General features: G+C 34.5%; 3 protein-coding genes across 3 annotated transcripts; all 3 read right to left on the bottom strand.

Annotated features, from left to right (window-relative positions):
- Window positions 1-48: 48 nt before the first annotated feature.
- LOC122589054 (serine carboxypeptidase-like) lies at window positions 49-4,412 on the bottom strand. Its single transcript, XM_043761297.1, has 9 exons — window positions 4,002-4,412; window positions 3,080-3,248; window positions 2,677-2,796; window positions 2,368-2,511; window positions 2,143-2,293; window positions 1,910-1,998; window positions 1,412-1,670; window positions 1,183-1,316; window positions 49-475 (listed from the first exon to the last, which is right to left on the bottom strand). Exons 1-9 carry the CDS (start codon window positions 4,358-4,360, stop codon window positions 347-349), a joined length of 1,554 nt encoding a protein of 517 aa, XP_043617232.1. The 5' UTR covers window positions 4,361-4,412; the 3' UTR covers window positions 49-346.
- A 9,351-nt stretch (window positions 4,413-13,763) lies between these two features.
- Window positions 13,764-19,306, bottom strand: LOC122589041 (serine carboxypeptidase-like). Its single transcript, XM_043761280.1, has 9 exons — window positions 18,968-19,306; window positions 17,981-18,149; window positions 17,341-17,460; window positions 17,043-17,186; window positions 16,816-16,966; window positions 15,707-15,795; window positions 15,326-15,584; window positions 15,090-15,223; window positions 13,764-14,125 (listed from the first exon to the last, which is right to left on the bottom strand). Exons 1-9 carry the CDS (start codon window positions 19,273-19,275, stop codon window positions 13,997-13,999), a joined length of 1,503 nt encoding a protein of 500 aa, XP_043617215.1. The 5' UTR covers window positions 19,276-19,306; the 3' UTR covers window positions 13,764-13,996.
- Window positions 19,307-22,296: 2,990 nt separating this feature from the next.
- On the bottom strand, window positions 22,297-23,827 carry LOC122587929 (protein FAR-RED ELONGATED HYPOCOTYL 3-like). The gene is made up of 3 exons (XM_043760082.1): window positions 23,009-23,827; window positions 22,424-22,911; window positions 22,297-22,342 (listed from the first exon to the last, which is right to left on the bottom strand). The coding sequence occupies exons 1-3, from the start codon at window positions 23,825-23,827 to the stop codon at window positions 22,297-22,299; spliced, it is 1,353 nt and encodes a 450-aa protein (XP_043616017.1).
- Window positions 23,828-25,153: the final 1,326 nt, after the last annotated feature.

Genomic DNA, 25,153 nt, shown 5'->3' with positions numbered 1-25,153 from the left:
AAAAAAATATGCAAAACTAGATTACAAAAGAGCAAAACTATATAAATATACTGAAACTCATAAATTATGTGTCATATTTCATATATGATCAACTGAAACAAAGTCCAAAGTAAAGAGAACTTTGATACCATGGATTATTGAAAGATATCATCACATGGCCCATGGATCTATCATTGACTAAAACATTTGCAATCTATAAGGATAAGAAAGCAGCTAAAAGATGCTTCATTTGTTCTACTCTTATAGTGTTGCACCTAGGTTGACTAAACTCTATTAGTTGCGAGGGAAGACATCCTGCATTGTTCACAAATTACAAAAAATGGACTTTGCACAATGCCATAAAACATTATATGGAGGAAACTAGAGATTTGGGCTCCCTTTCACTTTCGGAAAGTGAACCTGCCATCCACCTCTTTAGCATCTTCAGCGCAGCCTTCGGTTGATCCATAGGAACCATATGTCCAGCATTATGCACCTGTTTTCCCATTTACAATATCATCAACATCTTAATAGCTCCACTAAGTTCCAAATTGTTTTACAATTATTAATTTTAAAGTGATGGAGGATATGGCCCTCAACATAAAGCAGGATTTCATAGGTCCAGAACAGGTTTGTATATTTTGTTAAAGCAGCAGCTGATATAATTAAATTAAAATCAGCAAAAAGATTAATAAAAATGACGTATAAAGCAGCTGATATAATTTAGTCACTTTAAGTCATTTTTAACCATTTAATACATATAATAGAATGACGTATAAAGATTAGTGCATACGATAGGAAGTTTGAAAGATGGACGGGTGAAAGATAGATGAATTTCCAAATTGTTGGCTTTTCTTTTTTCCTTTTCCTTAATTACTAGTTGCATTGAACAGACCAGAGGCACTTAGATGTGGTAAGATTGTCCAAATACTTACGGATCGATTCAATTCTGGTTTTATTTTACCTATTACAGGTCCATGGGTAAAAACTAAAAAGAAAAAAAAAAAACCTAACTGATCAAAAGTAGCCCACAGTTATATTAATCATGCCTAAAAGCTCCTAAATCATTTTTTCATAAATCTAGTATATTTTTGAATCCTATTTGACATACAACCTGTTCAAAACTGTTTCGACCCGATACCTAGCCCACTTGACCTGCTCATTTGCCACCTCTAGAAGTAGTGATCGAGTGAGAAGGCATACCTTAAGAAAACTAAGTGGGCCATAACTTTTTAGTACGCCTGCATCAGATCCAGCTACTACAAAAGGAACTTCAGAAGACACATTGAACTGCTCCTTTCCATTCCATTCCATAGCATGAACCCACCTCGAATTACCTACCATCATGTGTTTTTTCAAGGGATCATAAATAAAAATCATGAATAGATCGTGGAAAATTTCACTTGGGAAACAATGTCCAATGAATACTAACCGAGCCAGTTGCAGATGAGGTCATACTCTCCAGCATATACAAGCAACTTAATCCCATCCTCAAGGAGACCAGGAATGCCAACTTCAAGATTTCTCATCCAATCCATTAGCATTGCCAGGTACACCGTAGTACTACACGAAACAAACTTTTTATCTCCAACTCCAAGAGCTTGCCTAACAGATTTCTGGTTCAGGAGTGTCTCCATGTCTGAGAAGTCATAGCAAAGGCTGCCAATACACTCTTTTCTAATGTCATAGTACTGAAACAAAAAATAAACGATTTTCATACAGCTTTGTATTCTATATTCTTGTTCTTATTTTACTTATTAATATACATGGGTTCTGCAACACCACAACAATAAATGAAATGCAAAGAAATTTCATACCTAATTGAAATATTAAGCTCACGACTTTCTTTCATTCACTTAGTTTTTCCAAGATAGGTTTCAAGATATTCTATATACTATATGTATAAAAACGAAGTATTGGGATTCCTTACATTGATATTGCCTGCAATAAGAAGGATTGATTCAAAAATGCTGTTGCAAACCAAGTTTGCAGTTATACAAGAGGCTTTCCCATTAGTGCCTAAAAACATCCATAGATACAGTTAAATGCACAGAAAAAGTAGAGGGACAAAATACCCCATTTAACATAATGATTCCGAGTGTGCATATGTCACGCTCTGAGTGTGTGTATGCAAAAGAGAGAAAAAGAGAGATGCCCAATTACCACATAGCTTTATTGCTGCTTCACAAGTTGGAACGATCAAATTGATGAATTTATATTGAGACTTTTTGATAAGCCCCATCTCCAATGCATAATCTGTATAAGCCTTGTACTGAATAGCTGGATCAGTGAGCCCATTTCCAATAGCAAATCCCTGTATAACGACACACAAAGTAAGCACACCGACTCAATTGAGAAAACCAATGTCCTTAACACACAAATAGATACCTTTAGGTTAATGTGTATTCCTTCTTTATTTTTGTTTCCTTGGTGGACCCGAGCAGCAACAGCAGGAATGTAATGGCCAGCGTATGATTCTCCAGTAATATAAAAGTCATTCTCTACAAGTTCAGGATGTTCTGAAAAGAATGCCTGTGATGTAAGAAGACTGTACAGGTCACAACAACATCCAAAAATGGCAAACAGCATCTATAAGGATTACAAAGATACTGGGAGAAAATTTAAGTTAAAAACAAAGATACATGTGTTGGAGATTATTTATATCACAAACATAAGCTTTTGATGAAATCCACAGACCTGTAAGAAATCGTATAGGTCATCACTCACACCCTTCTCATCATAGCGAATATCTCTAATATCAGTGCTATAACTAAAGCCGGTCCCAGTAGGTTGGTCAACATACAACAAGTTTGATACCTGAGTTTGCCACAAGTAGGCCCATCTTGTAAGTCATAAATAACCAATTTGAAAAAATAATCAAATTCCACTCCATTGTGGCTATATAAAACATACAACAGTGACTCAAATATCCTACAGTGTAAGTATGCACAACAAGAATACCGATTGTTGACGATTACACACATCTAAAATTGAAAGAAACACATGGACTAATATTGTATGTTCAATAGTAGTAACATGAAATGAACTGCATATCCTTTTTATAAGTAACGATGACTAATATTGAATCAAGAAATATCACCTGGTCCCACCCGTATTCATTCCAGACAAGAGTTATGTCATCTGCAATTTTAAAAGGACCATTCTCATAGAAAAGAGCAAGCTCACTGCTGCAACCCGGTCCTCCGGTCAGCCAGATAACAACAGGGTCATGTTTGCTGTTCCGAGATTCGAAGAAAAAGTAGAACATCCTACATACAACACAAACACTATTCTTAGATCCCATCATTTTTTTTCAAAAGAAATTTTAAGTGCTTATAGAAGTGTATATAAAGAATGCATCCAACTTTCAAATATTGCAATTACATCTTGTGGTATTTTTGCAGACATTACAACCCTTATCGGATGCAACATGAAAGCTGCCAATATTTGAAAGTTACATACACAACATAAATGTTCTAAGTTGAACACATCTTACTATCTTATAATAATTCTACCACTCTCTCCCATAAAATTACTATATACAAAAATTGTTCTACCCTTAATTCTCAACATTCTCTCATAAAATTTCTATACACAAAATTATCATTAAATCATTTTTCCCTTAATGAATTAATTTACAACATCAATCCCTTATCTTCTAGAATATCTCCACTGCCTCCTTTACATTAATTACTTATCCCCCACCCACCAGTAGTCTGCCACCACCAACAGTCGGACACCACCGCCAATCGCAGGTACAATGCTATACAGTTGAATAAATACACTGCCAAACACTCATAAGTGAAACAATACAACAAATATGTGCAAAGGTTAATTAATAAAAAATGATTGCATGTATGTCACATTTTATAATTGTGTGTAAATAGTTAAAATCTTCTGAATGCTGTACATAAAAATAACCGCATCTAAAATAACTTTTAACCATACTGTAAGTATGTTATTCTATGTTGAGCAAAACTTCATTAAACCAAAATAAAAAGATAGTAGAGAAGTATTATTACTGAGCATTATGAGAGTGTTCAATGGGATAATAACCAGCATGATGACCTAATTCTTCAAGTGACACGTCATCAGCATCCGTAAAATTCGGGAATTTAAACGGCTTCTCAATAATCCGTCGGTGGCTAGTAGAGGAGGAGGAAGAGGAACGGTGGTCGCCGTCGTCATGGATGATGTTGACGGAAAGTTCGGGAAATAAATTGAGGTCACTGATGAGCTTACTTGCTTTGGCAGTTGACCAGTGGGAATTGGAAATGGAGTCGTCAGTTAGTGTGATACTACTACTAATTGCCGGTGAAACACATGCCGCCGCCACCACGATGATGATTACTAATTTCTTCAATCTATCATCATCATCCATTTTGTGTTTTTTTTTCTTTTCCTTTCTTTCTTTTTTTTTTTGGAAAAAAAATCTTGTTAAAAATTAAGAAAGATAACAGATGTACAAGGACCAGTTTACTGTATACCCGACTAAATTGGTTATACAAAATCAAAGTTTAGATATTTTCGGTGATAAAACAAAACAATTTTTTTTTTTTTTGGTTTTGAGTCAAAATTAAAATATAGACAGACTTTACCTCTACTTAAATGGTAAAATAGTCTTCCGACCTGATCCAAACAAAAGTCTTCCGACCTGATCCAAACTACACTGCTTGAAAAAATGAAGGGATGATAAATGTTCACAACCCTTCTTTTTGTGTGTTAAATGTCGCGACTGTTATAAACTTCCTAGTTTAACAATATACCCAAGTATAAAATATTGAGAGTGATATTTGTGTTAGAATATGATTACGTAAAATGAACGTATGTCCGAAAAGTATTTAAGCCTACGGGGTCACACCTCAACGTGAATGTAACTATAATTAATTAATATATTAATTGTAATTTATTACTGTAATTAATTTGATCACGAAAAACTAACGGTCATCTGTTAAATGTTAATAGTTAACGGTACTTAACTGATAGACTTAACGGAAGAGACAATTGTGATTAAATGAAAAATTAAGAAACCTTCTAGAATATTCCTAGAGGGGGATGGCCAACATGAAGGGTTTTTAGAAAACCCTAAACTTGTTTTTCAAGTTAAACTTTGGCTATAAATACAAACCATTTTCTTAAGTTTTTCACACACACAATTATTAAGGTTTTCTAAAACCCTAAAATTCTCTCTTCCTCCCTCTCTCTTGGCTTCAGCCGATCCTCACAAAAACAAAGGGTTTCGGGTTTTGTTTGGTTCGTGTGAAAGGGTATTAACAAAGGGTTGTTTGTTCGTGATCAAGTACTAGCATATGTACGTTCCAACGTTGTGTGTGCAATCGTAGAGAGGTTATTTTAAACCTTGTTCTTGTTTTAATCTCTCCAATATAAGGTACATATTCTATACTTTGGTTAATTAATTAAACTGCATAGATCTTGTCTTCCGTTGCGTGCTTTGTGATTTGATTTGATAAATAGTTATATAACCCAACAGTGGTATCACGAGCCTACTATGTATGTTTTTTGATTACCAAAAAATCAAAACTTGAAGGGGGGTTAGGGTTCTTGATTTAAAAAAAATTTCGATTATATATATATATTGTTAAATTGATTTTGTAATTTAATTACATTATTTAAATATGAAAAAAGTTTTAATATATACATATACATACATACATACATACATACATATATATATATATGGATCGAAATTTCCATAAAATAAAAAAAAAGTTTTTTTTAGGGTTCCTAATCAAAGTTTTGATTAATTACATGTTTATGTGATAAATTGTATGTAATTATATGTTGTACCTTTAATTTTAATGGTTAAAAAGAAGTAAAAATCATGAATTTTTCATGCAAATCATTCATGATTCTTACTTAGATATATTGATATGAAATTTTGATCATTAGGGTTAATTATGCTAGATAATTGTATAATTAATTGTGTGACAATGTGAATTTTTTCGTATAAACTTTCTGTTTTGCGACAGTTTACTAAAAAATTCATATCTTTTAATCCGTAATGAGTTAGAGGTCGTGCTTTGAACTGTAGATGCTCAACACATAGGGCTAAAACTTTGTAGTTCTGGTCGAAGTCTGAATCGGACCAGAAACAGGTCTAAACAGGTCGTGAAGCTACTGGAATTTCCAGTGAGCAAACTATGTGCTTATATGATAATTGATTGTTTTGTATATGTTTAAAGCTTACGCAATCAAGGCGACTTGATGTATGTGGTCCTCTTCTTTGAAGGGGGAGCCGATTTAGACATGAATAAACCATAGTGACATGTTTAGGTGGCCTACCATAACTCGTTGCATGCTTAAAAGTTATAGTTTATGATTTTACATATTTATTGTGATATAAATTGTGATGTAAAATTGTTTTGAGAAAATATAAACTTGACTAAGCAATGTCGAAATAGAGATTTTTTAATAAAATTGGAGTCTTACAACCTTGAGATACACCGGCACACCCATTTGAACAAACTCTAAGAGAGGTATAAGCCGGAGTGGGCTAGCCTTCTAAAAGGGCGGGTTTTTAATTGCGTTCATCGCAAACCTTTGCCCTTGCGCTTCTTTGTGCGTTCAAATGGAGCTACTGAGCTCTCTTGTGTTGCTAAGACTATACAAATGATTTTATTAAATATTATGTTTAGAAGATATGCATGAATCTTCGAAACATAACTTTTTGATCACATATCAAATTGAATGACCCAATAAAGTTAAGTCATTTGCCATCCAATTTGTCAAGGACACATGGGGTCGTTGTTTTACTCACTGGTACACAGTGGTGAAATGGCGATTGCATGGTGAAACCCATTCACTTAAAACGAGTTAAGCAGTGAGACCTTGACCCGTGACAAAAGATGGGACAAAACATGACTACAAAAGAACACTTGATGAATCGAGTGCCTTACGTAGGTCCCATACTTTCTAGGAATTGCACTTGTAATGCAATTATTGATCGTCACTTACCTTTTGAGTGCAATCATTTCTAGCAGATCAACTGATGAAATGGTTGCATGTCAATTGGATCATAGCCTTATTGAAATTAATTGTTTATTCTATAAACATTGGGTAATTAATTTCTTAAGGATTGATTATCGAAAATACTGATTTTTGAACTTAATCTGTTTTGTAGATGGCAATGAATCCCTCCACAAACACCAATACTTTTCGGCAAAAGTTTGAAAGAAAAATTCTTTCTGGACAAAACACAAATGATCTCATTCATAGACCGAGAATGGTTCTAAATAACTATGAAGTCCTTGATGAGGAGAGATCAGTTGTTCCTAGAATTGGTGCTGCAACTAATGAGTTGAGTGCAACCGATATCGTGTTTGGAAGGCAATATTTGTATGAATTGCATAAAGCAGTTTTTAGCCTACAACACGAGCAAGGAACACTAGTTGGACCTCATATACTGAAATTGAAAATGTATTTTGAGAAATTAGAAAAGCTGAATAATGCTTATGCTCCTCCATTTATGATTGGAATAATTCACAAGTCACTTTCTAAGGACTTTGAGAGTTTTGTGAGCAATTATCGTTTACATGGGATGGGTAATACTGTTACTGAACTCCATGCCATGATAATTGAGTATGAAAAACAGCTTCCAAAGAAATTTCCAACACCCCAAGTTCTTGTAAACAAGGGGGGAAAAGTCCAGAAAAGAAAACAACCAATCGCCAAGGGCAATGAAATGCCTTTAACGAAAAAGGGTGCAACGGCTAAAGACCAGAGCTGTCATTATTGTAATGAAGTCGGGCAGTGGAAGTGGAACTGTCCTAAGTATCTTGCCGAGTTGAACTCGAAGAAGAAGAATACTAGCGGCGCTAGTACTTCAGGTATCTTCACCATTGAATTATTTTCCTTAAGCGTAAATCGTGGGTTTATGACACTGGCTTTGGAACTCATATTTGTAATGAATTACAGGGGCTTAGGAAAAGGAGGAAACTGAATCCCGGAGCTTTGCAGTTGATAGTGGGCAATGGTGTACCAGCAGCTGTTGAAGCGATTGGAGAATTTCATTTAGTTCTTCCTTCCGGTTTAATTATTGTTCTAGACAATTGTCATTATGCACCTTCTATTACTAGAGGTGTTATTTTCAGTTTCTTTGTTGAAAGACAACGGATTCATTAATGTTTTTAATGATATTGGTATTTCAGTTTCTAAAAATAATGTTTATTATTTTGATGCTATTGCTTTTGATGGTATTTATGAAATTGATATGCGTGATTGTGTTTCAAATAATTCAATGTATAATGTTAGCAAAAGAGCCAAGACGGACTTAGACTCTACTTATCTTTGGCACTGTCGTCTTGCACACATTGGCAAAAACTGCATTGAAAGACTTCAACGTGAAGGGATCTTAAAATTGAATGATGAATCATTTGATAAATACGAGTCATGTGTTTCCGGCAAGATGACACGAAAACCCTTTAAGCATTCGCCAGAAAGGGCTAAAGATCTTCTTGGACTCATTCATACCAATGTTTGTGGCCCATTTAGACATGTGTCAAGAAAAGGAGCTAGCTACTTCATAACTTTTACGGATGATTTCAATCGTTATGGTTATGTTTACTTGCTTAAACATAAACATGAAGGCTTTGAAACATTCAAAGAATTTAAAAATGAAGTGGAAAATCAACTTGGTAAAACCATTAAGATTCTTCGTTCGGATCGAGGTGGTGAATACTTAAGCCAAGAGTTTAAGGATTATCTTAAAGCATGCGGAATTGTCCAACAGCTTACTCCTCCATACACTCCTCAGCATAATGGAGTGTCTGAAAGGAGAAATCGAACCTTGTTAGACATGGTAAGATCAATGATGACCCGTACAACTCTCCCATTTTTGTTTTGGGATTATGCTCTAGAGATTGCTGTACGCATTCTCGATATGGTTCCAACCAAGAAGGTCGACAAGACACCGTACGAATTATGGCATGGTGATGTCCCTAATTTGTCTTACTTAAGAGTCTGGGATGTGAGGCACTTATGAAGCGCGATACGCCTGACAAACTTGAACCCAGAACTACTAAGTGCATCTTTGTTGGATACCCTAAGGAAACGATGGGTTACGACTTCTATGATCTCGCCAAAAACACTGTTCGTGTTGCTCGATATGCTGAGTTCTTTGAAAAGAAGTTAGTTCAAGAGAACAGTGGGAGGGTTGTAGAACTTGATGAGACTCAAGAGGAAGATGTGTCACCTTCTGAAGAAACTAGCAATCATCAACTTGGGGGGGAAAATGTTCAAAGTGATGAACCTCATGTCGATGATAATGAAGCGATTCCACTTCGTAGGTCCGAAAGGACAAGACGTCCTATTGAAAGACTATGTCTGATGGTAGAAGAAGATGTTGTTGGAGATCTCGATGAGCCTCCGAATTTCAAAGCTGCATTATTAGATCTGGAATCTGACAAATGGCTTGAAGCTACGAAGGTGGAAATGAAATCCATGAAAGACAATCAAGTCTGGAGGTTGGTTGATCTTCCACAAAATGCTCAAACTGTTGGGTGTAAGTGGATCTTCAAGAAGAAGATGGACATGGATGGAAATGTACACACCTATAAAGCTCGTCTAGTGGCGAAAGGTTATACTCAACGTTTCGGTGTTGATTATGATGAAACCTTTTCTCCAGTTGCGGACATTAGAGCTATTAGGATCATCTTAGCCATAGCAGCATACTATGACTTTGAGATATGGCAAATGGATGTTAAGACTGCCTTCTTAAATGGTTACTTGGATGAAGAAGTCTATATGGATCAACCGGAAGGTTTTATTGATCCGAAACATCCCAACAAAGTATGCAAGCTTCAAAGGTCCATTTATGGACTAAAGCAAGCATCAAGAAGTTGGAATAAACGGTTTGATGAAGAAATCAAAAGGTTTGGTTTTGTTCAAAATCCCGATGAGCCATGTGTATATCGCAAAGCTAGTGGGAGTAATGTTACTTTCCTTGTCTTATATATCGATGACATATTAATCATAGGAAAACACATTCCAATGTTGCAAGATGTTAAATCCCATCTTGGAAAGTGTTTTGCCATGAAAGATTTAGGAGAAGCGGCATTCATTCTTGGAATCAAAATCTATCAAGATAGATCAAGGCGATTAATTGGACTAAGTCAAAGTGCTTATATTGATAAGATCTTGAAGCGATTCAAGATGGAGAAATCTAAGCGTGGGTCTATATCTATGCAAGAAGGACTTAGTTTATCTGTCAAACAAGGTGCTACTACGCCTAGTGAGGTGGAGCGTATGAGTAGAATTCCTTATGCTTCGGCTGTAGGATCTATTATGTATGCGGTTAGATGCACTAGACCCGATGTGGCATTCGCGCAAAACATCGTAAGCCAATATCAACAGAATCCTGGTGAAAGTCATTGGATTGCTGTTAAAAATATTCTGAAGTACCTACGAGCTACTAAAGATATATTTTTGGTGTATGGAGGAAATCCAGACTTAGAGCTCAAAGTGACCGGATACTGTGATGTTGGATTTCAAACTGATAAAGATGACACGAAGTCTCAATCAGGATTCGTCTTCGTTCTAAACGGAGGAGCTGTGGACTGGAAAAGCAAGAAGCAAACCACAGTTGCCATGTCTGCAACAGAGTCTGAGTACATTGCCGCCTCAGAAGCCGCAATGGAAGCAGTCTGGATAGGAAGTTCATTAGCGGGCTTGACGTAATCCCCTCAAATGAATTACCCACTGATTTGTACTGTGATAATACCGGTGCATTAATCATTGACAACGAACCCGGAGTTCAGAAAGGTGCCAGACATTATGCTAGACGATATCACTATGTTCGTGAGCAGATCGAACTAGGGGAGATCAATTTACTCAAAGTTCACACAGATTTTAACTTAGCTGATCCTTTCACAAAAGCTTTGTCTAGGCCCAAGCTTGAAAGGCATGCCGAGGGCATAGGACTTAAATTAGCTAGTTATTTCATGTAAATCTGTTGTTTCAGTATTTGGATAAGGGATGTTAAACAATTTATATTTTCTATAATGAAATAAAGTACTTGATATATTTGATTTCATTCAATATTAAATTGTGTCCTATATTTGCATGTTTAATCCTTGAATATTTTATTTAATATTTTTATATATTATTAAATATTCTAAATTGTCCATTGTCGATTAGTTATATGGGAATATAATTAAACGAAGACAAATGTGAGTGATTGGTTATATTCTTGGAATATGTAATGGATGGTTCCCACTAAACTCACATGATATCCATAGTGGATGCATATCGGACTACCCCATTAACGAATTATCACTTTATGGATTGTCGTCATTAAGTGAAATTCGTAAATGGTTACTTTTATTGATCCTTTGACTTGAGATACAAGTAGGTCAGCATGTATGAATCGCACTTACTAGATGTAGTTCTAACTCACCTGAATAAGGGGGTACATAAAGGGCTATTTTCAGAAAGTGTCGTGAAGTATGATGACTGACACGTGTGGTCAATATAGGATTTGTTCCTTCAATTTAAAATTAAAGTATGATACCGTTTGGCGCCCTCATTAGGACTAATTAAAGATGTTTGCATGGCCGTGCCCAAATAAATCCAGATGGTTCTCGATTATATTTGGTAATCATTAATTAGTTATTGAATGAGAAACATAATCGTTATAATATGAAATGACCTTGATCCATATTCATATTTAACAAAGGTATCGGTACAAAGGGATAATAAATGCCTTAACCGTTTAAAACTATACTTAAATGTTTTCGGGAGCATTGGCGTGTTGCTAGACGCTAACCAATGTTATTACCTTCATTTGTTACGAGCTCAAGTGGGAGTTGTTAGAATATAATCACGTAAAATGAACGTATGTTCGAAAAGTATTTAAGCCTACGGGGTCACACCTCAACGTGAATGTAACTATAACTAATTAATATATTAAATGTAATTTATTAATTAATTTGATCATGAAAAACTAACGGTCGTCTGTTAAATGTTAATAGTTAACGGTACTTAACTGACGAACTTAACGGAGGAGACAATTGTGATTAAATGAAAATTAAGAAACCCTCTAGAATATTCCTAGAGGGGGGCGGCCAACATGGAGGGTTTTTAGAAAACCCTAAACTTGTTTTTTCAAGTTAAACTTTGGCTATAAATACAAACCTTTTTCTTAAGTTTTTCACACACACAATTATTAAGGTTTTCTAAAACCCTAAAATTCTCTCTTCCTCCCTCTCTCTTGGCTTCGGCCGATCCTCACAAAAACAAAGGGTTTCGGGTTTTGTTTGGTTCGTGTGAAAGGGTATTAACAAAGGTTGTTTGTTCGTGATCAAGTACTAGTATACGTACGTTCCAACGTTGTGTGTGCAATCGTAGAAAGGTTATTTTAAACCTTGTTCTTGTTTTAATCTCTCCAATATAAGGTACATATTCTATACTTTGGTTAATTAATTAAACTGCATAGATCTTGTCTTCCGTTGCATGCTTTGTGATTTGATTTGATGAATAGTTATATAACCCAACAATTTGTACCACCACTTTTAATGTACGACACTTATGCTATATTAATTTGTACAGTTTGCTGTAACACTTGTATATTTTGGTACATTAATTAAAATTTATGGGTAGAACACCAATTCTCATAAAACATACTACAATGACCATATATGTAAGACCGTCTTTAACGCTTGGCGTATTGTCGGCGTTTTCTGTCCAATACGCCGGAAGTTCGAAGCGGTCGGTTAAAGGCGTCGGCGTCTTCGTCAGCGTATCCTCCCAGCGTGGAGGCCACCGCGCTGCTGCTCTTGATGTATTGGTTTCTTGATCCGTTTATTTATTTATGTTTTTTTTGTTTTTCCTTGTAACCTAGATGCATTAAAATAAATAAAATCACTGTTTTTTTTTTTTTTTTTGGTGTTCAGCGAAGAAGAAGAAGAAGAAAGGTTTGGTGGGAATGTGGGATTGGTTCATTCGTCCATTTGACTTATCTCTTTATTGCAGTATATTACAGTATAAATTTATAAATATTATTTTTAATTTACACCCCTTTGAATATTATACTTTTTATTTTAAACCCCTATTGTATTAATTAAGAGCAGATCATTCATACGAGTTTTTTTTTAAATTTTATTTTACGTTTTAATTCTTAATTAACTAAATACTTTTTATTAATATGATATGCTTTCTAATTTATATAAAGTGTTTTATAATTTAATATAATGTAGTTTTTAATATTGATATAAATGATAATGTGACATCAACAAATTGAGTTTTCAGTGTGGGGGTTAATGATAAAAGTGATTCAATGTGATGAGTCACTGTGATAGGTTAAAGATGGTCTAATAGAAAATAAAGATTCATCTATCCAATTACAAATATATCGACTGTAGTAGAAATGAAGAAAGAAATATCATGACACCAGTTTGTTTCACAGCTATTATTAGACAAGATCCAAGTATGATACTAAACTTGAGCTGTTTTAAAACGATATTTTACTGCAGTAACCATAAAAATGCTGCTAACAGCAGAAAAAAAAATATACTTTTTGTTATAATGCTGTACCCAACCACCCAGAGCTAGAAACCCTACACTAGTGTACTAATGGATATTTTTGGTCATGTAAAAAAGTTCAATACTACTAATACTATAGCAGTATTGAACTTTGTTACATGACCAAGTCTTTGTTTTTGGTTAAAACAATCTGCATTTTACAGAGCTCAACTTTATATGTATCGAATTCTGGTTAACATCATTTCGTATAATATCACAACAAAAACTAAGACAACATCAAAGGTCCGTAACCTTTCAGATACCATGACATTCAGAAAAGTAGTATAACATCAACTGCAAGCACATGGATCTATGATTTGACTAGAACGTTTGCATTCCATAAAATGAGAAACCAGCTAAAAAGAGGCTCAGTGTGTTCTACTCTTATGGTGCAACTAGGTTGACTACAGTCTATATAGTTCTGAGGGAAGACAACCTGCATTATTTACAAACAACAGACCATGCAAACCGCCATTACACATTAGATGGAGGAGACCAGAGATTTGGGTTCCATTGCAGTTTCACATAGCGAGTCTTCTGTCCACCTCTTTAACATTTCCAAAGCAGCCTTGGGCTGATCCATAGGAACCATATGACCAGCATCATGAACCTGTTTTGCCATTACAATACACCCACCGAAAAATATCCATTAGTACACTAGGTTCTATATAACAAAGCAAAAACTACAAAGTTTCCATTCCAAATTTCCAATGACATGATTTGCACACGAGTCTGATATGAAACTAATACATTAACATTTAGAATGTTACATTTAGTGTATTCTGATAAAAGATGGAAATAGTACAACATTACTTGTGTAAGCATAATTTTACCTTTTTACCTCTATAGTTAACTTTAATTAAAGGCTTAACATGCTCTACATTACATTTTTAACTTTCATAACACTCCAGCATAAAAATTACTTCATCTCTTAGCCCATAAAACTAAAAATTTTTACATGACACGCGTTACAAAATGTCTATCTGATCAGTTGTCAAATATATTTAGATTACCTTCAACAAAGACATATAAAGAGATGATGCAGCCCACAAGTAGTATTACCAACTTATTTCTAGCGATAATAAAGGATATATACATAACTTTTGACACGAGAACTTTCAGAAAAAAAAAAGGTTGCAGTTTCTATAAGAGTATAAGAGTATATCGTCGTAAACAACACGTTTTATGATTAACATGGTTTATTTTAACCTTGCCTACCATGACCAGCCAGGTCTTAATGAAAGTGAACTTAACAACCAAGAAGGGATTAGAGGCGACAATTTCAACCAATATGTACTTAGAAATGGCATGTTGTTTTGAACGTTTTATCTCTAACAGGCCAAACTTGTAAAGCGAGAAAGAAAATGGGTAGACAGTTGCCCAAAGTATATTTACTACATAAATCCTTCTAATTCCATTTCACCTAAAAGATAATCTAAAAAACAACTCACAATACTGATCGTACTTGACACATTAAGTGTTCAAACATTTTGGACAAGAATGTTTGTCAGGTGAGCCCGATCTGTTTCAAACGAAAAACAACTTGCAGCACTGATCAGGTGAGAAAAGCATACCTTGAGGAAACTGAGTGGGCCATAGTTTTTGAGTAAGCCTGCTTCAGATCCAGATACTACAAAAGGAACTTCAGAAGACGCATTGAACTGCTCCTTACCATTCCATTCCATAGCATGAACCCACCTTGAGTTACCTAATTTTTACAAGCAACATAAACAAGATTCATCAATAAGATACTATACCTTTACTAGATAAAAACATTGGGATTGAGAAATGGTGTGCATTACTAACTAACCAAGCCAGTTACAAATGAGGTCGTATTCTCCAGCATATATGAGCAACTTAATCCCATCCTCAAGGAGAGCAGGAATGCCAACTTCAAGATTTTTCATCCAGTCCATAAGCATAGCCTGGTACACAGTAGTACTGCACGAAACGAATTCAATATCCCCAACTCCAAGAGCTTCCTTAACAAATCTCTTGTTAAGAAGTGTCTCCATGTCTGAGAAGTCATAACAGAGGCTGCCAATACACTCCTTTCTAATATCATAGTACTGATGCAAACAGAAAGTGATTCTCGTATTTAGGCACTCATTTCATGAAAAGTTTCCACATAAATAAATTTTATATACAATCAAAAATTAGATGTTAACAGAAAACCAATCTACTTCCTTACATTGATATTGCCAGCAATAGAAGTGATTGAACTGAAAATGGTGTTGCAAACCACGTATGCGGCCATACAAGAGAGTGTTCCATCAGTGCCTGTAAAGAAAGCAGAAGAATATATCAAATATCATAACAGGGAAGCAGCCAACATAAATGTTAAAGGTCACACTATGTAAAATCAGGGAGAAAGTCATATAAACAACCTAACAATTATGGAGGTGCTCAACATTTGCATCTTCAAAATGATTATACGATATAAAATAATGAGAATCAAGTAAAGTAGATATAACAATCAGAGACAGCAGAAGACAGCGTTTAGAGGTACATCTGCCATTTGAGGTTGTGATAATTAGATATCCAGTGTTTGGCAAACTATGATTATTCAAAAATATTAATAAATGAGATGGCCAAAAAGGACTTATAGTCGTGTATGAAAATTAATTCACCATCAATCATAGTATTATGATAATTAGTATCCAGTGTTTGGCTCAAACTATGATTATTCAAGAATATTAATAAGTGAGAATGTGAAATGGCCAAAAAGGACTTATAGACGTGTATGAAAATTAATTCACCATCAATCATAGTATTATCTCTTAGGCTAATAATGTTCACCAATAAATCTCTAACTTTTTTTAAATGCCATCTATATTTCCAAAAATTCTTTTTTCGGTAAGAGTCTCATGCCCCTCCTAGGTTTTGCAGTACAAATTTCAATCGCTAAAACCAAAAACCTCCAAAACCTACTTATTGACCTTCAGTGAACAATAATAATATTCTCATCTTCCAAGCTCTGTTTACCCAGATGACAATGTTCTCTCTGAACTGCAGTGAGGAACTCTAAAAAGTTTCTGTACATGGGAACAGGGTTAAGAGTCTTCCTAAGAATATATAATAATTTTCAAATCCTCTATTTTCAGTTCTGTTGCAGCTAATCGTATATTTATTATTTTATCCAAAAATAACTAGATAATCGGAATCAGATTTGACTAGCCAAACATTTGAAACTAAATATCTACCCTGTAAAATGCAATGATCAGATAATCAACTTGTAAATGTGACGCAGAACACCAATGTGTGTGCATGTGTAGGATAAAAAAAGTGATGCAAGATTACCACAAAGCTTTATCGCAGCTTCACACACTGGAACTATCAGCTTGATGCGCTTAGATTGAGACTTCTTTATGATTCCCATGTCCAATGCATAATCTATGTAAGAATTATATTGAATTCCTGGATCAGTGAGTCCATTTCCAATTGCAAATCCCTGTAATAACAACTCAATTAATAAATACACCAAGTCAACTGAGATACTGATGTCTCCTTAAAGCACATAGAGATACCTTCAAGTTTATGTGTATTCCTTCCTTAGCTTTGTTTCCTTTGTGGATTCGAGCAGCAACAGCAGGAATGTAGTGGCCAGCGTATGATTCTCCAGTAACATAGAAGTCATTTTCTACAAATTTGGGATGCTCTGCAAAGAATGCCTGAAACATAACCAGTATGAAGTACAACTCTAGAGCTAAAGACTACAGCAATTATGATAGCAAGGACCAAGAGGAAATCAGTCACTAAACAACAGTCATAGGTAATAGTCTTTTACATATTCAAATACACAAACAAGAAAGAAAAGCAACAGACCTGTAGGAAATCGTACAAGTCATCACTCACATCCTGTTCATTATGACGAATATCACTTTTATCAGAGCTGTAACTGAAGCCAGTACCAGTAGGTTGGTCAATGAACAATATGTTTGATGCCTGTGCACAGAATATACATGTCTTGTAAGTCGTTAAAGAAAAAAATTTGAAAAACATAAAAGTTTAAAACTCAACTTCATCATCATTACAAAAAACATACAACAGCGACCCGATATCCAGAAACTTTTGAATTACTCGACACAAAATCTTTTACTAAATTCCCTGAGTGTCGTTATCAAAGTATGATGGTAAATACACTCACAAACTTGCACCAATATGATAATGAACTCTCATAACATCAGTTTGAATACTGAATGCGAGGTCCTAGCTTTCACTAGCTACAATACACATATAAATGAGTGACAAATTGACAATGACGTATAACACATTAGCAAGTAATATTAATTATGTGTCATCTAATTTTACAAGAAGTTATATGCTGAATTATTGAGAAACATTTTTATTCAATAAACATAGCAATAGAAAAATGAACCATAAGGTAATCGAGTACGATAATATCATCTTTGGCATTTCCTAAGGATAACGATTGAAGACTAATACTCAGCCAAGAAACTCTTACCTGGTCCCACCCATACTCATTCCAAACAAGAGTTAAGTTATCACCAATTTTGAAAGGACCATTTTCATAGAAAAGTGCAAGCTCACTGCTACAACCCGGTCCTCCAGATAGCCAGATAACAACAGGATCATGTTCACTATTCCGTGACTCGAAGAAAAAGTAGAACATCCTACACAAAACCCAAAGACCATTATAACATGCCAGAAAAATTTCTAAAAATGATAATTAAAAACTCTTCCGAAAGTAACAAACAAGCCACACATGTGCATAGATGACAAATAAACCACAGGGTACATAATAAATTGTTATTCATCTATGATAGTATCAAGTATCATAATTCATCACTAACAATCACACAGAGCGAACTCACAATTTTCATATTCATGTTACCGAACACTATCCACATTTATTCATATCCATGTTACTAAACACCTTCTCTTGCACCAGAAACCTCCAAAAATGTTTTAGAAAAATACCATTAGAAACCACCATAAACAGCTGGAAATCGCCTTTTAGTGTGCTTAAAATGCTCGTTTATATAACATATGTTATATGCAGACAAGTTATTTTCCAAGAGCACTCATTTGACACGGATCCATACATAAATATCTGTACACTAATAATAATGACCATAAGTGTTGAAAAAGCTAAGACTGATTAGCAAATTCACTAAAAGCTAACCCAAACAGGCCCTAAAGAGTTATTATTATTTGTCACACTACATGCTTTCCATCTTATACCTTACAACAAATCAATAATACTAATCTTCGCATCCGGTTTCATAATAATTTAATTCACATTTATATAAGTTCATTTCACAAACAAAAAACAACAAAATATACATAAAATCAAATAATCTCAAAATGCTTCATAATCCACTACATAATCATTCATAAAATCATTAAAATTAAAACAGTAATAAACAATATATATATAAGCGTGTATATATATATATAGGATCAGTATGTAATGGTATATGTATATTACTGAGCATCATTAGAGTGTTGAATCTGATAATATCCAGCATGATGACCTAATTCTTCAACTGAGACACCATCACCGCCAATAAAATTAGGAAACCTAAACGGTTTCTCAACAATCCGGCCAACTGACGAACGGTTAGTGACATCATCATCGATGATGTTAACGGAGTGTTTGGGGAACAAATTGAGGTTTCTGATGAGCTTTCTGGCATCAATTGACGGAGACTTAGGGTGGTTTGCTCCGGTGGCCGGAGATAGTGAGATTAGAACAAGAGAGAGAAAGAGTGGGAAGAGTAGCCTTGAAGTTTTCATTTGTAGAGAGAAAATGAGAATATTTTGAAGTTTTTTGGAAAGTTTATATATATTGGAAAGATGGAGAGTTTGTGTGTGTATGGTTTAACGGTGTGATATGTTGTCGTTTTACGGGAGTTTACACGTGGTTCGACGATATAATTTCTTTTTTAAGTTAATTAAAAAGTCGTCCTGCGGTTTTATCAAAAAATTCAGATTTCATCGCTTTTATGATTAGGGTTTTAATCTCCAACTACCCTTTTGGTCCAACAGTTAAAAAATATGGTTAAAAAGTCAACGTTTTAGTATACGAGAGTAGGTACTCGTGCGTTACGGCGGTAAGATGGTGGGGTGATACCTAGGTCATAGAGTATGATAGGTTATAGGAGTTGATATGTCATAGAGTATGATAGTCAAATGCCTTAGCCGTACGGGCTCCGCCCTCGGATTTAAAAATTTGTCGAAAGTATATCGCATGACATCTATAATGAAAGAGCATGAAGTTTTAAGAACACCCATACAATTTTTATAATTTATCGATGTACGGTTTTTAAGATAAAAGATTTTGAATGAATTGGAGGAATAAATGATTTATGGATGAGAGAGAAAAAAAGATGATTGGTTGAGATTTGAAAAGAGGGAAAAGGTATTATAGTTATTTTAGATAAATATAGAATAGATAGGAGGGGCATTTTGGGGAAATACTTAAAATTAATATTGAAAATTTCAAGTTCAATGTTGAAAATCTAGGGAAAATCTGATTTATAATATAGTATAAATAAACGGTTAGGGGTGGGAGTGGTTACCAATTCCACAAACTTCCCCAAATTTCCACATCATCATCTTCCAATAAAAACCTTCCACCTTAAACTTCTCCAATTCACCTCAAATCACCCCAAAATGTTGACGCCACTCACCCCAACCCCAATTTCCACATCATCTTTTTTATTTCCATTTATTTTTACTCTACAAAATCACAAACTATATAAAATTTAATAAATAAAATTTTGTTATTTTAGAAAACGACATATATCATACTTAAAAAATCCTAACTTAAAATACTATAGAAGTCTAAAAAGTTATATAGCATTTTCAAATATTATGATATTTTAAAGGGTTTAAATTGAATATCTTACCTAATTATTCAAATACTATATAAAAAAGAAAAGAAAAAACAAAAGCAGCCATCTTTTTCTTCATTTTGTTTGGATGGCAGCAGCACAAAAGCAAAACCATCCCTTGTCTACGTGTCACACAACCACTCGCCCCTCTCTGCTGCGTGCTGGCCCACCTACAATGTCTCTCTTTCTCTCTCCTCGGTGTAGCGAGCCCAAAATCCTCCCCCTTTTCCCCACCCCGAGCCACCGGCGGCAGTGTGCCCACGCGGGGCCGGAGTTCCCCGAGGTGTTCACCGCAACCACTCCCACCTCCTTTAATAGGGCTCTAAAATCAAAGATCAAGAACGTAAGTTATGAAAAACATGGATGAAACCTGCAATTTATAACAAACTATAGGGATGATTTTTGCAATGAACTTTCTATTTTTAACTTCAAATCTTTTTTCTTTTGAACTACTAAACTTTTATTAATATCCAAAATAACATGCAACTTATACTAGTTAGGGACTAAAGCTAAGAGTTTCAGTTACACCATATTTCAGAGACACCATACAACACTAAACTTTGACCTATTAATTTATCCATAGATAAGACCTTGATTTAATGTTAGCGACATCATGTGGTTTGCCTTTAAAGATAACTTCATTTTTTGCGAGACATATACACCAAACTGTCGTTCTTATAACCCCATCCAACCATTTCCTTTTCTATTAAGTGAAACGCAAATAAATTACCTAAGGTTAAAAGTTAAATATTGATCCTTAGCTTAATGTTACTAGCCTTTACCAAATTAGAAACAAATTATTATACTAAGGCCCTATTTTTTTAATAGACTTAATAACTAAGAACTTAATACATTCAGTCAAATTTCATGTTCATTTATGACTTAATAAACAAAAATAAACGTCAATTACCTTCTTTTTTTACTTAATGCATAAAGATATTATTTATACATTCAACACTTAATAAGTAGAAAAAAGAATCAGCCCAATGTGTAAAAAAAAAAAAAATCTTTACCATGGGCATAATATATTTTGGTAATATGAAACGATGGTTAGAAACTCGGATCCTAGCTAAACACGCACACAGGGGCGGATGTAGTAATGCCCCCTATAGAGCCCAGATAATTATCAGTTTACTAGTCTAAGTTTTTCAGTATTAGCCCAAGTTCTTTAAGTGTGCCCCAGCCCAAAAGTTTCAATGCCCCTTACTCAGCCCAACAAATAAAAATCCCCATACTAAAAATTGGGGAAAATATCATATATGCCACTACTAAGTTCCTAAATATCACATTTAGACAATTAATTTTTGAAATATCATAAAAGCCATTATTAAGATTTAAATATATCATAATTACCCAAATAGTTAAATTTAATTAATTTAAAACATTAAAACACTTAAAATTATTAAATTACATTTCCAAATTACAATTATACCCTTTATTATATAACTACCAATTACACTATACACAGGAAGTGAAATCCTTAGTGTCTTTCCCCACGACCACCTCTAAGCTTTAAGTGATCCTCCCTTATCAAAGCCTTAAAAAAAACATACAACGCAGAGTTAAAAGAACATGAATGATAGTGTTAAAAGAACATGTCATATATAGGACCTTCTGACATGCTAATGGAAAATCTCAACAAACTTAGTATTGAGAACATGTTCAAACTTGCCACATCTAACAACACTAATATGGATGATCAAAATCAAATACATTACGCAGCAACTTATTTAAAGCCATTGTTTAAGCGTTTAAACCAATGGAATATCTCAAAGAAAACAGAACGTTTTGGTATGTAAACCAACAAAAAAATGTCAAAGATAACAAAGTGAATCTGGAAAAAAAAAATAAGAGTAGAACCGAAGTGTATTACTTCTAAAAAGAAGACTAACTCTATTCACGAGCCTTTTCATATCAACCCTTAATCTGCACCATTTTCATGAGCTTTCCTCTTCTTTCCTCGTCTCCTAATAAAGTAACAGTTCATAGCATTCTATAAGCACAAATTATATATTATTGTAAATAGAGAAAACATAAAATGAAGTAACCTTTTATTATTATGTGCTTCAGATGTTTCATATTGATCAGAACTTTGAGATGATGCGTTATTGCATGTCTTTTCACGGTGTCCAAACTGACCACATCGCGGACACTTATGACTTCTCCTTTTGGGTTCGTTTCGTGATACAATTCTGTTTTTTTTCGGTCTTCCGGGAGGGCGTTTAATAATAGGCGGGTATATCTTCTCCTCTGTATCTATATGTACCCATTGATCTTTCCCAAATATTGTACCAAAATCTAAAGCATATGCTTCCTTAAATTTCTCAATGGAGAAATATGGATCAACATATTTGTCCCAATCACTATCTCTTGTGAAAGCAATCAAAGCTGTTGCATGTACACAAGGGAGACCTTTAACTTGCCACAACCGACAACTGCATTTTGTCTCAAGAAGATTAACCTCATAACGTTTTGTTTTATATGTTACTTTGGCTTGAGTATCACCGGTTCTTGAAACTTTGTATTCACCCAAGTTCTACAAGTAAAAAAAGAAAGAAATATAAACATTGAGGAGATATATGTATATGATGAGAGTATAAATTAGTATAATACTTATAGATCAATATACTTGCCTTGGAGATCTGATTGAGATAACTTTTTGCCTTAGGAACTAAAGTGCCATTCCATTTTTTTACAATCCTTCTTTTCTTATCAAATCGTTTTATCATTTTTTCCCTAATGGAATCAACGAGATCCAACACCGGCTTATAACGCAGTTTTCCTATCCAAGAATTAAATGCCTCAGAGATATTGTTGGTAATATAATCACACTTGGATATTGTGCCAAACTTGCTTCGACTCCATATCTTATTATGGTTCTGAGTAAGATATGTAATCGCATTTTCACGCAAACCAGCAATTTGTTTCATAAATCTATCATGCTCACTGGAATGGTATGTTAATGCAGCACCCCATAGGTTAGAGTAGAAGAAGTCACCACGAAAATGTTTCTTAAAGTTGCTATACAAGTGCCTTATGCATTCTCTATGCTCAACATTAGGATAAACATGCTTAATAGCTACTTCTAACCCTTTTTGCATGTCAGATGAGATGACAAGACCGTCTGGTGTCCCAATTGCTCTTTTTAGCGACTCAAGGAACCATGTCCACGATGCAGTAATCTCTGATTCAAGCACACTATAGGCAACTAGGAATATTGAATTATTACCATCAATTCCCGTGGCAGCAGCTAGTACCCCATTATACTTCCCTTTAAGATGACATGCATCAAGACCAATATAAGGACGACAACCAGCTAGAAACCCTTTAGAGCAAGCTGCTAATGATATAAAAAACCTCTTGAAGTGTTTCTTGTCACCTTTTTTCTCAAAGTCAATCTCAACAACACTTCCCGGGTTCTTATTTAGTAGTTCCGCTTTGAAATCATCCATCTTAATGAATGAATCTTCCCACTTACCATATATATCAGTGTAAGCTTGTTCCTTCCATCTAAAGACTTTCAAATATGGTACCCACATTGTTTCAAATTTTCCAAAATCCATTTCCTAAGTTCTGCAGGAGTGACATCCCCATCTGATTTTAACTTGTCTGAACCTATACCAGCAACCCATCCTTGTGTGGCACGGTTATTACCGCCTTTGTTGCTTCGAGTACAAGAATGAGCTTCTACCATTGTTTTCACCTACATAATATGTTTTTTTTTTGTATTAGCATAACTAGCATTTAAGTTGTAAATTTTAAAAAAGTTATATACTTACTTCAAAAGTAATTTCATCTTGCATGGTAGAAGCATGTATTCTCCAGTCGCACTCCATGTTTCTACATCTTGCAATGAAGCGTGTTGGATCACTTTTCACTATAAAGTAATCGTACTCATTTGTGATTGCATGATGGTTCAAAGCTCTTTTGAAAGCAACTGCGTTTGTAAACTTAAGAGTTCACTTTAATCGTTGGACATTTATGGTTAAATGAGTCCGTTTCGCCTTCATAATTCAACATCGCACCTTCACCGTCAGAACTAAGATGGCTGTGATAACTCTCTTCGCTTGGACAATAATCTGATTCATCCTCATCATCTGTTTCAACAACTTTATCCTGAGCACTGTACAAAAAAATTACTTTGTTAGTGACTTGAATATAGTTGTCCTTAAACGTAAAAACAGTGTATGTACCTCTTTTGTAATTCAATTGTCCTACTGCTGTTATCTGTTGTCACATAAATGGTTACTTCTTTCTCTTTCTCGTACATGCTAAGCATAACCATGAAGTTGTCATCGGAATCAAGATCAATAAAAGATTGTCGTGTGGCATTCTTGTCAACAAAAACAGTTGAGAAGACGGGGTTGCTCTTGGATATATAAAGTCTGCTAATTTCATCTTGTAGTTGATTCAAGTTGTATGAGCATGTGTCAATACGGATACATTTTTGAGAGCCAAAACGATATATTTTCCTACATGAGTTCTTGGCTGGCCTAAAATAGCGTCCATATTTTAGTTTGAGCTTATACTTAGATGGTACTTGCCTAAATATAAGAATTATACATTAATAGTGTTATAAATCAACAATAAACAAACAAATGATGTTCAAAGAAATCATAAAAACATACTCAATTATCGGTGATTCGGCCATATTTTCCCATCTTGGCTTATACGATTCAGCCATATCTACATCATTATCCATTTTCAATGTTATTCGGTATTACAACTTTCTGCAATACAATACAAAGTACAATGGTTAATCTTGTAGTGTCTTTACA

The sequence above is a fragment of the Erigeron canadensis genome, chromosome 2, assembly GCF_010389155.1.
Source record: "Erigeron canadensis isolate Cc75 chromosome 2, C_canadensis_v1, whole genome shotgun sequence".
NCBI lineage: Eukaryota > Viridiplantae > Streptophyta > Magnoliopsida > Asterales > Asteraceae > Erigeron > Erigeron canadensis.
The sequence above is the reverse complement of the archived record's forward strand: the minus strand, read 5'-3'. Positions and strand labels throughout refer to the sequence as shown.